The 16,288-nt window shown below is 39.9% G+C and overlaps 2 protein-coding genes and 1 pseudogene across 2 annotated transcripts; 1 reads left to right on the top strand and 2 right to left on the bottom strand.

Moving 5' to 3' along the window:
• Positions 1-222: 222 nt before the first annotated feature.
• LOC121809130 lies at positions 223-1,989 on the top strand. Its single transcript, XM_042209671.1, has 5 exons — positions 223-268; positions 832-1,378; positions 1,448-1,673; positions 1,759-1,878; positions 1,967-1,989. The coding sequence occupies exons 2-5, from the start codon at positions 848-850 to the stop codon at positions 1,987-1,989; spliced, it is 900 nt and encodes a 299-aa protein (XP_042065605.1). The 5' UTR covers positions 223-268; positions 832-847.
• Positions 1,990-5,569: 3,580 nt separating this feature from the next.
• Positions 5,570-6,768, bottom strand: LOC121809129. The gene is made up of 3 exons (XM_042209670.1): positions 6,733-6,768; positions 6,298-6,675; positions 5,570-6,163 (listed from the first exon to the last, which is right to left on the bottom strand). Exons 1-3 carry the CDS (start codon positions 6,766-6,768, stop codon positions 5,570-5,572), a joined length of 1,008 nt encoding a protein of 335 aa, XP_042065604.1.
• Positions 6,769-10,003: 3,235 nt separating this feature from the next.
• Positions 10,004-15,704, bottom strand: LOC121809917 (annotated as a pseudogene).
• Positions 15,705-16,288: the final 584 nt, after the last annotated feature.

Here is a 16,288-nt window from a genome sequence, read left to right as displayed (position 1 = left end):
TAAGCATCCGGGACAATTTGCAGGGTTTAACATCCCACTTTGGAACATGGGTTATTCTACACATCACAATTTCCTCCACTACCCTCTTGCATTTTCAAAAATTAAGACATACCAATTGTTTGGCCAAATTCTCCACGGCTGCTTCTTCTCTATCCATTTCGCAGCTAGGGTTCCTCACCACATCCGAGAACAAAAATTACCCTAGTAATCGACAGATCTATACGCGAGGTCAGTAAAGGCGTCCGAATCTGAAACTCCATAGCACAAGGTATAGCGACGGTACTCATTCTATCTGCATCTCAATTTCAATCTTTTCGAATTGTGCTTGGGTATATTTGGTGCTTGGGTATATTTGGTGCTTGGGTATTTTTGGGTATTTTTGGTTCTGTTCGAAATATGGGAAAACTGAATTGGATATGGGTATTTTTGGTTCTGTTAGATTCATTCTAATCGGGAAAAACTGTATTGTGCTTGGGTATTTTTGGTTCTGTTCGAAATCGAAAGCCAATGGGTATTCCTATTTTCTTATCGGAATTGGCCAATTACCCGAGTGTCCAGATTTGCTGAATTGGATATTGTTAGTAAATTTGTAAATTCGGCAATTACATCGTAACTTTACCTGTAAAATACCCAATGTGTATTCCCCAGATGTGTATTGCTCAGATGTTCGGCAATCGAAAGCCAATGTGTATTCGGCAATCGAAAGCCAATGTGTTTTCTCCAGATGTTCTACTTGGTTGTTAAAAATACCCAAATTGATGGTCGATTTACCTATAAATTGTTATGTCCTTTACTGGTTGTGATGAGTATCTGCCTACTCCATGTGTGCAGTTATTTTGGGATTATTATGGCAAGTAGAAAGACAGTTAACGAAATGATAATTCAGATTATGTCTGATATCATTCGGGACCATCAGTTCGACATCATCTGCGTTATCCTCATCTACCTCCGAAGCATTACCCGGGGACGACGTTTCACTAATACCACTAATCGATCCAGATATTCATATATCCGGCGGATACCTGAACAGGTTAGACGGCTGACCCGACTTACTGGTGTCACTGATGTGGCTTGTATAGAAAATTTGAGAATGGATAGAAACGCCTTTGGGAGGCTGTGTATTATGCTTCGGCAGACAGGTGACGTTGTGGACGGTCGGTATGTTACCGTGGAGGAACAAGTAGCAATTTTTCTGTCAATTTTGGCGCATCACAAGAAGGTTCGAGTAGTGAAGTTTGAGCATTGGAGGTCAGGGTATACTGTTTCCAAGTATGTCCATGCTGTCTTGCGGGCTGTGATTAAGCTTCATCGTACATTCTGGGTGGTGCCCGATGCTGTGGGTGACGACTGTGAGGATCACAGATGGAAATGGTTCAAGGTTGATTTGCTTTTTCCAAATGTGCTCTTCTGTTACTAGTAAGATATGACACGTTGTTGCTTTGCGCAGGGGTGCTTGGGAGCCCTTGATGGCACGTACATCAACGTGCAAGTTCCTAATGCTGACAAGCCTCGCTACCGCTCACGAAAGGGTCAGATTTGCACTAACACTCTAGCCGCTTGTGATCGTAGTATGAGATTCGTGTACGTTCTCGCCGGTTGGGAAGGCTCTGCCGGGGATGCTCGTGTCCTAAAGGATGCCGTTAATCGGGAACATGGCTTCAAAGTTCCACGAGGTATGAAATTGAAGTTATTTATTTGAAATATCTCATGCATATTATAGAATTCGAAAATGACGAAATGTTGGCCAATCTTTTGAAGGAAATTATTATCTATGTGATAATGGGTATGCAAATTGTGAAGGATTCCTAACACCCTATAAAAGTGTCCGATACCATCTCAAAGAATGGGGCCCGGCAAGTGGAGCCCCTCAGAATCCACGTGAAATCTTCAATATGCGACACACACGGGCGCGCAATATCATCGAACGGGCATTTGCCGTTTTGAAAATGCGATGGGGGATACTTAGGAGTACCTCTTACTACCCGGTGAAAACGCAAACGCAACTCATTTTAGCATGTTTTCTTCTACATAACTACGCTAGAACAGCAATGCCAGTGGATCCCCTCGACGCCCTAGCCGACGTATATGACGAAGACTTAGTCGCGGAGGCGGACGACCCCAATATCCCTGGAGAGTATATAGATTCTGTGGAGCCCTCCAATGCGTGGACACAAATGCGAGACAACTTAGCGGATTCCATGTGGGATGAGGTATAGACATAAATATATTCAAACATCGAAGTGTGATGAAAAATTTGATCACAATATGCTAACCCATGTATCCTGATCTAATTGTGCAGTATGCGAATCACCATCTCTGATTCGAACAAGCCAACATCACGGGCAACCGAATTGTCACCAGCAGCTGCTACTACGGTGCCCCCTTTTGCGTAGCCGTCGATATTACGGGCTTGTGTCTTTTAGAACATGGAATTGTAATATTTGAACGCATTATTCGCGGCATCGATGACAATTATTAGTGTGGGAAGGTTGAACTTGATTGGGTTAGGAATGACTTTCTGGATTTTGTTTTATATTATGTTAATGATCATCTACTATGGTTAAAATAGCCTGACCAAATGCAAAGTAAAAAACGTTAAATACCAATCACCATATAATTAATATGTGCATAATGCCATGTTCCAATTTGATCATCTACTGTGATCATAACTAGCCACTAGCGATTACATAAGAGCTGATAATATGTGCATACTTCCATGTTTCTATTGAAGCATGAATCCAAAAGTGCACTACACTAGATTCGACAAGTCTTTTGTCATGACCAAAATATTGATTAATAAGTGCATACATCCATGTTCCTATTGAAACATGAAGACAAAAGTGCACTAATTCCGTCATGTGCGGAAATACCATTCTATTTAGGGCCAACGTGGTAAAGGGCGACGAATATCACCCCGTGGATTTGGGCTATTGGACGCTTCTGACGATCCATCTGGTGATGCCGTTCGAGTAGGGACATGGAGGTTGACCGGCAATGAACGCGGAGGTGGCATCTTCATGATGGCTTTCCCCCGAGGTCCTGGGACATAGAAGACAGTAGGCGGCTTGTTGGAGGACTCTCGGTCAGAGGACTCGACCTCATCGTCGAACAGCTTGCGTTTCACCTTTTCGCCGATCACTACCGCAGGTGAGTTAACCTCCTGTAAAAAAGGAGATTCCACTACAGTGAGGTCTATCACTTCGTGTTGGGGGATGGTGGTGTCTGATAGCACGATGACCTCTTTTGGGACAGCTACATTCAATTCGTCGGAGCCCTCTTGTTTCACATCTAGTGGGCCGAAAACTGAGGTGAGTCGGCGGTATTCCGGCTCATCCTCGTGGTAGTAGGCGGCGGATAACGGGTACTCCTACACATCACACATGCACGTTTAGTATTTGTGAAAAATTGACAAGTGTTAATATGGACGGGCCATTACCTTCATAACCTTTCTCCACACGGTATCCGCAGCATCAACAACATTCATGTTGGGATACCACCAAACTCCAGGGGTGGATACAAGCATATGAAATGTCTTGTACCGTGATGCGAGGAAGTGCACCCTAGTATGCAGCTCATCAACGCTGAACTTGTTAGCAGCCATTGCCTCTACTTTTACCCGTGCAGCGACGAGCGCCTCGTCAGGAAGGCCAGAATGAAGGTCACCGTGCTCTTCTTTCACCCGCACAAGTTCGCATAAGAGCTGATTGTCTAATTCTACTGACCACTTCCCTTTGAAGAAAAAGATTGCTTGTGGTGGAATGTCCATAGTTGAAGTAGTGATATGGGGAATTTACTTGGTGAGGTGAATGTGAGTTGAGGTAGTCAATATTTATCTTTATCACTGTAATCAAAGTGGACTATTTGTGACTTAACCATCATTTAATATTTTGCTTGTCAAATGTCTACTGACCCTTGAAATGCGTTGAGGAGCTCCATTAATAGCAGCTCTGCCCATTACAGAGGCGTCAATCCAATTCGGCGGAATGCATTTACGCGGGTAGATGGTGGCAATTAATGGACGGCTTGCATTTGATGCTTGTGGTTAGGTGAATAACACGTCCTTGAGTAAATACATTTCTCATTACATAACACATCCTCACCAAAATCAAATCACATATCCTTATCTCCAAACTATAGCAACAATGGCTGCTTCGGGTCACAACCCACCCTTTGTCAAGATCTACCATTCTCAAGCGCACGACTCAAGTCTTGTAAGCAATATACGTACCAGTTTACTCCGAGCTCTATATCATAAAGAATAAGCCTGAGCATAATCATAAGATTGTCTAATTTTTTTTATACATTGCAGCGCATTCCTCCTCAATGGGTACGGCTATATGGACGGGATCTGCCTCCTCAATGCTTCCTTGTGATGCCCCACGGTGGGAAATGGGATGTGCGGTTGCTTAACGTCGAAAACGGATGCTATTTCCGCAATGGCTGGTATTCATTCGTAGTTGCAAACAACGTAATAAATGGGGATATTCTTGTCTTCACCCACGTCGGAGCTGGTGTTTTCCAAGTAATCCGGGCTGCCGCATTGACTGGTTGCCCTCCTATCTATGATTATGATGGTATGTATTGATTTACTTACTAGTATCCGTACGCGCAATCTCCTTCTTTTATATCATACACACCATATAATGCAGGGGCGTTGTGGCCCGAGTCGGAGACTGACCTAATCCCAGATCTGGATACAAGCGATGAATACGAGTCATCAGAGACAGACTCTATTGTCTCTAGCGAACACGCAGATGGGGGTTGCCTATAAGATCCTTAGCCATCGAAGAACAACCATCATTCACAGTTACTTTCACAGATACAACAATTAATAAGACATTGGTTCGATCTCCACCTCTTAGTCATTTCCTTTGTGTTTTACCTACTAATGCTGACTTCATTTCCACTCTTTGAAGGAGATACCCCTCAGCTTCTGGACAAGATTCATTAGTGAGAGTGCCATAGAAGGTGAGACTTATTTCACAGTGTGTGGAGGTACTTGGGAAATGCGGCTCGCAAAGCACAGAGGACGTATTCGGGTGAAGCGTGGTTGGAGTCACTTCAAGCAAGTAAACCGACTCACGGTTGGGATGACATGTTGTTTCTATCTAGTGGACACAGAGGAGGTGCACTTCTATGTAACAATCCATCCATAACCACTGGCCGTAAACGAGAAGGTAATACACAATGATCAAACTGCTTAATGACTTTCATTTTACTTGCTGCACAATTGTACAATGATGCTCATTTTGATCTGTTAACATACCTATGTGCTATGTAGAACTGCTAAGACAATGGCTGTTATTTAATTCTGTTAATTGTTATTGCTTGCATGCATGTATACCATCGTTAAATATCATCAAGTAGGCTAAGCATTGATATAAGTAGTGGCTTACAATGCATACCATATTCACATAACAAAAAAAAGGAACACACTATAACGTGCCTATTCATTGTGGCCTGATTAGTTAGACAAGCCACTCCTTAGTAGGACAAAAGACTACTTAGTTTGACAAAAGACTAGATCATACCCAACCATAACCCCAGCACAAACAACGCCCATTCCATACTAGTTGCTAGTGTAATGCTCAAGCGCATGCCACACATAGGGTTGGCGTGCTCCCTCCGGGAGACTCATGAAGTAGTCGAGCCGCTCAACCCTCGCAAGTATTGCGTCGGATGCAATGAAAACTTGAGACAGGGTCAGCCCTGGAATAAGACCCATCATTTGGAAAACCTCCTTCCTCGCCTTTGTCACGTCAAACTCATACCCGATGCGATCACTCAGACGGTCAAGCCTTGCATTTGTGTCCTCATGCAGTTTTCCTAAGACGTCGATGAGACCATCAAGTGCATCACCCCTTTTACGCTTCCTTGCTCCACGACGCTCGCTGTCTACTGCGTTGCTATAGACACTGTCGGTCTGCTCGTCAGGGGGGACACGGTCATTCAAACCGACTCCATCGTAGACATCTTCACCTTCCGGTGGGCTTCCATCCGCGCCGGGGTTGTTGGAATCACGGGATCCAGAGGCACAAAGTTCATTCGCACGGTCAGTATCTTGTGCGTTGTTGCCGGTAGCACGATCCTTCCCGAACACCATCTTCCAGTCCGCATAATACGGCCACGACTTGTAACGAATAAAACGAGCACCACTGTCAGCCTGAGACAACCAAACAAAGCCATTCAGTGGGGAAAAACGATGATATAATCCTCATTAGTGAAACCTTATAAATTGAATTGGTAAACATTTGCTACAAAATGAATAAACTGATAATGATAAAACTTGCATACAACCTTGATTATTTCACTCCAAACATGCTCGTCACAGTCAATCTTGAAGTCGCCGTGGTTGTTGAACCCAACACCACTTCTTTCCAGAATTGAGGACACAGCAGAGTAAAACTTTTTCCAAGTGTGAAGCTTGGAGGAGATGTGGGGGCTGACCCGCAAATCAGTGTTCGGAAACTCGCGGCGCATGGATTCTTCCAACTTGAAGAGATACCCAGATCTGAATCCATTGTCGGCCTTCCATCCAGTAGCAACCAACTCTTTCAGAGACGCTATGAAGTGCATCTCCTCCCTGTCGCTCCATGCCCTCCGAGACCGGTCACCGCCGCCTTGACCGCGAGAGGACCGACCTCTTCCCATAGCTGAAAATCGGCGAAAAAATGTCTAAATAAATTCAACATTAAATCAATTCATATCCGGATGTATTCAAACTAGGCGAACCTTGACTGTTGCCTCCTCCTCCATGTCTGACCTCATTGCGCCTTGAATCCCCCATTCAATGAGCTTGAAGTTCAATTAAGTCGGTTGATGTAATTGAATACAAATGCTTCTCGGCTATTTAACTATGAAATCTCCTATTAGGCCATTCAAACATCCATTTGCCGCTATTGTCTTTCCAGAATTTTGCCGTTTGCCGCCTTATGCGTAAGAATGGCGGGCCTCAATTGGGGATGAAATTATTGAATGGTTTCTAGAAGGTGCAAATTTGGTACTACAACAAATTAATGAGGCTAAAATTGGTAAATTATTTTCAATCCCAAAGTAGCAAAGGGGGTACCAAACGTGAGACATGACATAAATTTGAGTAATAGAGGCTACCAAAAGGGGGACGGGATTTGGTTATATCAATGCTTAATCCCTCATCAGTATCCATTTTACAATCATATCATGTGTAATACTGTCCACTCTACAAAACAGGCCCTAAATATAAATGGAGTGTTATATTACTAACTCAATATTTTAAAAAATGGGTGAAAAATAGTTAGTGGAATAGGCGTCTCACCTTGTATATATTGGTTTTAAATTAAATGTGAGTGGAATGAGTTAGTGTAAGTGGGACCCTATTACCATATATGGTAAAAGTGAATCGGGACTCCTATTCGTGGACGGACTAAAATGGAAAAACGGGACTCCTATTCACGGACGGAGGGGAGTACAACTAAATAATAGTCATTAGATATTTAAATTAAAGGCATAGATCATTAGCTCCGGAATGTCAATATGATAACAAAAACGTTAATAAGGATATTAAGATCAATTTACTACAAATTAGTTGTAATTAACTTTTGAAAAATATCTCATAACTTTAAAATGAATATAACTTTCTTGATTTAAATTATTTTTTCGCACAACATATATCAAATTAAAGATAATTTCATAAGGATTCTAACGAGATCTCACTTGCATATGTTCCGATGTCAAATTTTGAAAAAAAATTGAAAATTTTCAATGTTTTCGTACCGCAACAAATGTCAATATAATATATAAAATATGTCAATGTGATACACGTAGAATGTCAATATAAACAATGTGTTCACATTCTCAGGGCATCCACAATGGGGCGCCCCACGTCATCAGTTTTATCCTCATACCCCCCACCTGCTAAGGCGCGCCCTATGCATTTTCTTTTATTTGAATATTTAAATAACTAAAAAAATTGGGAAAAAACTTCATTTCATATATAATAATTAATACATTACAATACGAATTAAAAAAATACGCAACTCAGCGACGGCGGTTACGAGCCCACATTTCTTCAATCATGTCGTTCATGAGTTGAGCATGGTCTTGTTGGTTGCGCATTGAGGCCTGTCTAGATAGAACCTCATTGAAGCCCGACGGTAATCCTCTAGCGGGGGGCTCGGTCGCCATGTTGGACGAGCTAGATGCACTGTCATAATCATTCCACTCGGTGATGCTCCCACCTTCATGCTCGACTATCATATTGTGCATGATTATGCACGCATACATGGCATCGGTGATGACTTCCTTGAACCAGAGACGAGCCGGCCCTTTCACAATTGCCCACCGTGATCGGAGCACACCAAATGCCCGCTCGACATCCTTCCGCGCCGACTACTGCTTTTGCGCAAATAAAACCCTCTTCTCACCCATTAGACAGCTGATCGTCTTCAGAAAAATAGGCCACCGTGGGTATATGACATCGGCCAAGTAGTACCCCATGTGGCACCCATGAGGTTTAAATAGAAAAAAAAAATAAAAAACGCTTACCATCGTCCGCCGATCCCACAATGGGGCGCCCGATGGCGCGGACGATGCATCGGGCGTGGGCGTAGGGCGCGGACGATGGCGGGCACCCACAATGGAGGCATCATCCGCGCCCGAGGACGATGGCCGCCATCGGGCGCCCCATTGTGGGTGCCCTCAAAGCATTGTGTTGACATTCTCAAAGCATTGTGTTGATATTTTCAAAACACTATATTGACATTTTCATCCAAAACCCTAATTTGGTAGTTTTTTATCTTTTTCGATTTAATTAATAAAAATGAAAATTACACGTGGCAAATTGTAGACCACAAGTTTTCTAAAATCCTCTTAAATTAGTTGTAGTTAGTAATTAAATTATGAGTTAGAATTGATCACTCCCCTATAATACAAAGTGTGTTGAAAAGTTAATGGAATGCATGTCTTCCTTTTAATATATTTTATAATAAAATACAAATAAGATAATTATTAAAATGTGAAGTCCATTATAAAAAAGTAGTAATAAAAAGTAAGATTGATAGACGGATCGAAAAAGAAACTAGTGACCAATATGATGGACGAAGTGAGTAGTATTAAATGTTTGTCATTTATAGATGCAAATCCAAAATACTCCCTCTTCCCATAAATATACGCCGAATTTCATTTTTTGTCCGTCCCATATAAATAGTTTATATTTATTTATAGAAACATTTTATCCATTTTTACTTTATCATTTGTAGGCCTCAACACCCGCTATATTATTTCAATCACTTTTTTACATTATTTCTTACTTTACAAATTATGTATTAAAACTCGTGTCATCTCAAACTAGTCTATTTCTATGAGACAAAATTAGTACTCCCTCCGTCCCGGGCTACTCGCTCATTTCCTTTTCGGCTCGGAGATTAAGGAATGAGTGTATAGGAAAGTAAAAAATGACGGCTGTAGGTGAAATTTTTTACTAAAAATGGAAAGAGTGCAAGTAACTTGGGACGCCCAAAATGAAATAAGTGCGAGTAATACGGGACGGAGGGAGTATAATTTTGGGCAGATTCATTAGACATAAAAATATTGTAAATCGTCGCTAGAGTTGTCAAGTAGATCAAGTCGGCTCGATTGTAAAGTATTATTGTGAGAGAAGAAAAAGTGATGACAAAGTTTATAAATACGAACAAAACTAATTTTTGTGGACGTCCTAAAATGAATGTAAATACTATATTTTATCAATTTTACTTTAGATTTTATACTTCTTGGTTATATATTTAATTTTAGAATTTTTGCAGTTCAGAATCTTCAGATTAGATTTTTTTTTTTATAAGATTTATAGCATTGGATTACCAACCCACTATTTTATACTCATATTAGACAACATTGATAGCACAAAAACAATTAATGACAAGAATATGACGTTGGAGTCCAACTTTACTAGAGATACTACTATTATTTTATATATTTGCACATTAAATGCATAAAGTGAAATTCTAATAGTATAGTTTATAGCTGGAGCTTAAAGCTAGACACCATATTGACATTTATACAAGAAACCTAGTAACTGAAACTGCTTTCAAGTGTATATTTTTCTTCAACTCACTATAATCACAGTTATGGCAGGGTTAGACCATGAAAGTTCTATCAGGATCAAAGAAGTTGAGCTCTACTAAAGCACACAAAATTCTTTATACAAGAACATCAGATTCTTTATACAAGAACATCATATGGCCACCAAGATCATCTTAACTCTTTGAGAGCAATTGTTTGCAGTCATCTGCCTCTTCACTCTCTATCAAGTTCTTCATTACAGGTCTACTTGTGTCAGATCCCCGTACCTACCAGTGCACAAGACTATCTCGTTAGTTACACGTGTACTTGATCATCTTCATTGTAAGGTGATAGACATTAATTCAATAGCTTACCATGCTTGGCGACTTGAATGGCAGTGAATATTGGGCGGATGCAGGGGATGACTCGGAAGGTCTGTGAAACAGCAAGTGTGCTACCGAGCGGTCTATAGGATTTGTATCCGTTTCAATATCCACGAAGCTGTTGTGCCCGGGACGGACAAAAGAGAATTAGCATGTAACTTAAGTTAAGTGGCCTGGAGGCAAGGGAGTAATTCTTCAGCTTAGTGCACTATATTCAACATTCATCTTTTAAAGAGGTAGATTAACAGACAATAATGCAGGGAAGAGTTATTATACCTTTTTTCTCCTTCAGCTAGTAATGTTCCACTGGCATCTCTTACACCATCAAAGCTGCTGTTTGAGTTTCCATGGTTATGCCTTTTTGCAGCACTCCGGGCGAGACGGTACAAACTGTCTCTTATGCATATCTTCGTTCTTAGATCCAACTAATCCAACAATGGACACAGCTAATTCAACATACGAGAATGTGTAACAAGGTAAGATGTTTTATACTCAATGAAGAATGTGGTGATCATGATAGAATGGACACCACAGTTGGCACAGTGTTCTTGGTCACAAAATAAAATGGACCAAAAAGACAATCTTTCCTTAACCTAATAAATATAATGTATGCATCTGTTATATTAATTTGCTGCATCTGGTTTCTTCCATGCTTTTAGGCAGTTATATAAATTCTTTAATACTCCATATCACTATATGTACTCCAAAACTATTTACTCCTCATCCACTTCAGACAGTCATTCGACATTTCATTCGAATAAAAATCAAGGGTACTGCTCATACTATATTACATCAGCATGAAAGGCAGTCATTGATGTGTACAGAACTACAATCAAGAATTAGGCATCATGAGCATGTGATTGTGACAAATCCTTTCCCAGGAAAATCTCAATGACAGGGCGATTTCAATCTACAGGCAACCTTATCCCAGAGCCTAAGCATGTAATGTAATAAACTTCAACGACAGTTTGTTGGTAGTATGAGACAGAAACCTGGTTAAATCTTTACAAAAAATAAAATGAATTCGGGACATACTCCGAATTTCAGAATGTATATCATGTAAATTTTCAAAATGTATATCATGTAGAATTTCAGAATGTATGATGACTGCACTACTTCTATCAACTTAGCATGCATGCAGCAATTTCAAAGTGCAAAACTGGAAAGATACATAAAACAGACTAGCAGAACTTTGAATTAAGTTAGTATCAGCAAAAAGGAGTATCAAACTTCACATACTCTATCTGTGTGCCACAATACTGGTAACTAGTTTTTGTCCTATATTCCAGAAGAATGATACAGTGCACTTTTTGTAATTGCTGTGAAGTTAGTGTTCGTAATTTTTGGACCAGATGATACCTGCTCCATAACCAGCTTAAGCTGGCGAAAACTAGCTGCTTCCAGAGAAGCATCATCCTTGCCTGAACTTGTTGAGCTTTCTTGAACATTTGAGGATCCTAATTCTGCTGGAATAAAGTGGCGTACTTCTGCCAACTCACTATGATTCTCTGACTTACCTTGGTTATAATGCGCTTCTTCTGTCATAGAACCAGGATTGCTTGAGGTGGCTTGCACCACTATGTTTGCAGGTTTTATATTGCTCTCGACTTGAGATTGACTACCATGGTGACGATGTAGCTTTACTCCTTTTCCAGTTCCTGTTGGAACTGCTTCAGGAAGAGAAGGTCATGAGAGCCATTTATAGATTGAAACAGACTGGGTGTATGGGAAGAATCTCTGGTTGGTGGAGATGTCAACTCATTTGTCTCAGTTTTGACAGCAGAAGATGTTGGATTTACTGATGTCAGATCAGAAGGACTGTTATCTGGATGCACATACGATAGGTGATTTTGTAAATAATTACAGGAATCTGGCACCAAAGCATGCATTGGTTGTTGCTGGCATGAGAAATCTTGATAACACTTGGCCCTAGAAGGGGGCTGCACTGCGTCATCCGGAAGCTTACTTGCACCATTTCCAATATCATGCTCTTTTATTTTTCCCTCAAACTGGTCCTGCACCTGATTTTGGTGCCTGTTCAGCTGCCGTAAAGTGAAGAGCAATTTTAGAAACTGTGGTACAGTTTTCAAACTCCCAACATCTAGAGATGGACTAGTATTTGAAATTCATAAACAGAGTATATATACCATACAGAAGTAATATTTCTGCAGGTATAAATCAAGCTCACACCCTGCCACCCCCCAAGATGATTGGTTCAGGGTGGCAAGAAGTCCACAAAATAAGGATAGATCACACTCGTTTTATAGTAATATGCAAAAATGGTCTTAACTATCACCCCCAAAACATGGAAAGAAGTGGTTCCATATCACTAATTCACCATTATGAAAAATCATATTGAGATGGATTAGCATTTGACATTCATAAACAAAGTACATTTACCATACAGAAGTAATATGTTCTGCACTATTACTCACACTCACACCCTGCCACCACCAATATGATTGGTTCAGGGTGGCAAAAAGTCCACAACTATTACGAAGTGGTTCCACGTCACTATTACAAAAAATTTAACCCAATAGGGCTGATACAGGCTTCAAAACATTGTGATGTGTACTTACATGTGCTTTAGGGTTACATCCTTGCTCGCCATTCGCAATAGCATGTCCATCCACATAGGACACGTGAGATTCAGGGTTCTCTGAGATCCAGGAACCATCTCTGAGCCTGATAGGTGCACCAACCATGGCACCATCATTTGAAGAATGGCCCTTTAAGAAGGTATGGTTTGATGAGAGATTTTCCGCAGAATTTGACTCAGGTGATGGGAATTTGAAGTCTGAATTGACAAGTTCCCCAGTGCTTCCGATGTTATCTGATGCTGAAAACCAGCGGAACTCATCCTCTCTACTGGCACCAAGTCCAAATGTTGAGTCACAACTCCTGAAATGCAGTAGGCCATTATGAACAAAAATTTTAAAAAATATACTCGAAAGCCCCATGGAGGAAAGAGTGCAGGGTTACCTAAATATCCTGTCAACGTCTTCAAAGTTCTCTATTTCAGGCCAACCAAAATTAAAGAAATCACTTGAATCTTTGACTTCATCATTTTCAAAGAAATTGAGATTGTTGCCAGCATGAGTTATGTCACCAAGAGGATCAGTGGAGGAGTTGGTTTTAAAGCCAGTGGTACCAGTAACACAGAACTGATTACCATGGGTATCTGTATTACTACTTTCATGAACAGGAGTTGAGGATGTGGTTATCTCAGAAGCTAAACCAGATGCTTCTTTGGTCGATTCAGCATCTGTTGAAGAAAAAAATACAACACTTGGTGCACCCGGTGTAGAATCTCTTTCCGGTATTCTGTACTTCCTTTTACTCAATAATGATGACTTTCCTTGTTCTCTTCGTTGATCAACATGTCCAGCAGATTGTCTGCCCTCAGTGTTATATGCAATATTTGTTTCTTCAAAGTGAGGTTTCTTGGAGCTATCACACAAGAGAGAATGATCTTCCAAAGGACGAGGCACTATATGGTCATCACTCTGACAAAGATCATCCCAACCTATGTCTTCAAACTGTGATAGTCATTACAGAGTTTCAGCTGAAATAACTTCATATGACACTTGCATGAATGCATAAACTATACCAAATCACAAATGGATCATGCAGTGACAAGCCAATAGATGCAGTAATGGGTTTTAAAATCACAAGGAAGAAGTCTGTGGCCCTCGTTAAAGCAGCTGGATAGTATAATCTCATATTGCAATTGTTAAATTGCCAGGTTAGGAGAGTAATGCAAAAGATCAAACAACATAAATTATCCTTCCAGCTCAGCATGAATCATAAACAAAACTCAAAGCATGCATTTGACTCATTTTGTTCAAAACTCCTTTAAGAGGCAACTGGAGCTACTAAACGGGTTCACTATAAATTAAAAGTGGAAATGAATGTAACACTTGATGAATATCACTTCATGCAGAATTTTCAGGGGTAATTACACTATTCATATAAATGTTCCATCATTGTTTTCATATTATACAAAGGTTTGAAGTTCACCATACAAAAATCTTCATTCGGGTGTCATTTTAATACATTCCGTCAATTGTTTATAGACAAAGTCAACTTTTTGCCTACATGTGGTACAAATGTTTCATATTGGTACAAGAAGTTTCAAATTACTTCATGTTGGTACAAAAGGTTTCATCATGTTTCATGTTTTGCACATCACGTGGGCAAAAAGTTAATGACGTCCAAACATACATGACAGAATTTAATTAAAATGAACGTGAATTAAACTTTTTGTATGAAAACTTCAAACTTTTTGTACCAATATGAAACAGTGATATTACATTTGAAAGTACCCTGAATTATTAACATGCCACAGTGCCACCTTATCCATTTTGTCCGGATTCTAGAGTCGAACCTAGACATACTAACATCACTCTTCTAGACATTGAAGTGATATCATAGAAGTATATGCTTCCCAACCCGATAATGTGAACAGAAGAAATATAGCTATTTTTAAAATTTTAACTATAAAGTTTGTTCACTAACAACCCAGCTTGTCTCCCATATCAGTGTTAACAATTGCTATGTGTTCTGTTAGTAGGTATTTATGGCCTAACAGACTTGTTTGTACATGTGAACAGTAAGTAGACAACCCAATATATGGTTTGGCCATCACAATCCACAACAAATAGTAGTTTTTCCATTTTGGGTCGTCCACAAAAATTAGTCTACTTTCTGTTATGGTAAGTTTTCTCTCTAATGAGGTGGGCCCAGTCTTAACTAACAACATCCAAGAATTTTCTTATCTCTATCTCTCTCATACTTACAATCACCTGGAAATTATTTCAAGTACAAATTCTTCAAAGAACAGATATGGTTCTATTTCTATCGCCTGGTTAGGATATTTTTGCCGATAGCTCCACACAAAACAAGGACTAGGAGAATGAGAATGAGAAGACGTTGTATAAGAGTCCCCCCCCCTCCTTTCTCTTTAATATAACTAATGTGTTATGTAATAATATAACAACCAGAAATGGTGAACTCACCTCATACATGCCAGAATCAGTCATCCTTAAGATTATTTGAACCAGCACTGAAGCTGTAGGAAATTTGCTTCATAGTTATATACGAATCTTCTTTCACCTCCACGTCGAAATATCCCCCAAGAAGCAAGCAACCGGAAAAGTATTAGAAGCCAAAAGTAAATAAATCGCAATCTTCAAAACCACAGTAACAAGCCATCCCGCTAACACCAATTCAATGAGTATAAGAACACAGAGCGCCGTAAAAATTGGGGGAAAACGAATCTCAACCCTCTCAAAAGGCATAATAAGTGAATTTTACTACTCAAAATATATTTTTTAAACGGTATTAATGAAACTAGCTAAATCAATCTGCAAAGGCATCGAAAAATTTATTCTCCTGCAATTCAAAAAGGTTAATACCAATAGTACATCAGTAAGAACAAAGTTCATCACTCACTTTTCTAATTATTCTTCAGCAATCTTATTATTCTTCACTCCACGAGATTACAATTTCACAAAAGACCAAACGAATTTACATAATCGAACTAAACACTGTATCAACAATATATAGCTTTTGTTATTATGAACTGTAGAGCTTTGTATTCACCTTTGCCTAAGTGTTGTGAAAGTGTCCTTATGTTCGTTCTGGCAGTGCAAGTTGTAACTCATTGCAGCCCCTTTCACCATAAGGTCCATAAGATAGTATTTTGTGGAAGGAGGAAGGGTATGGATCAGCTGTCTGACATAATTTTTTTTATCGACTCCACTCTGGAAGAAAAATATAATGGCTTAGAAAGTGATGTTTTTTGTTGCTAGGTATAAAATTATAAGATAATGTCACTATATTCTTGCTTAGCAGAGGACAAAAAAGAA

Source organism: Salvia splendens, chromosome 6 (assembly GCF_004379255.2).
Source record: "Salvia splendens isolate huo1 chromosome 6, SspV2, whole genome shotgun sequence".
In the NCBI taxonomy this organism is placed as follows: domain Eukaryota; kingdom Viridiplantae; phylum Streptophyta; class Magnoliopsida; order Lamiales; family Lamiaceae; genus Salvia; species Salvia splendens.
The sequence above is the reverse complement of the archived record's forward strand: the minus strand, read 5'-3'. Positions and strand labels throughout refer to the sequence as shown.

Excerpts from the sequence above, each read along its gene's own strand:
- LOC121809130 (XM_042209671.1), top strand. The coding sequence starts at position 848 with ATGGCAAGTAGAAAGACAGTTAACGAAATGATAATTCAGATTATGTCT. Across the intron at positions 1,379-1,447 it reads ACAGATGGAAATGGTTCAAG|GGGTGCTTGGGAGCCCTTGA; the intron begins GTTGATTTGCTT and ends TGCTTTGCGCAG. Across the intron at positions 1,674-1,758 it reads TGGCTTCAAAGTTCCACGAG|GAAATTATTATCTATGTGAT; the intron begins GTATGAAATTGA and ends AATCTTTTGAAG.
- LOC121809129 (XM_042209670.1), bottom strand. The coding sequence starts at position 6,768 with ATGAGGTCAGACATGGAGGAGGAGGCAACAGTCAAG. Across the intron at positions 6,676-6,732 it reads AGGAGGAGGCAACAGTCAAG|ACATTTTTTCGCCGATTTTC; the intron begins GTTCGCCTAGTT and ends GAATTTATTTAG. Across the intron at positions 6,164-6,297 it reads TTTGGAGTGAAATAATCAAG|GCTGACAGTGGTGCTCGTTT; the intron begins GTTGTATGCAAG and ends TGGTTGTCTCAG.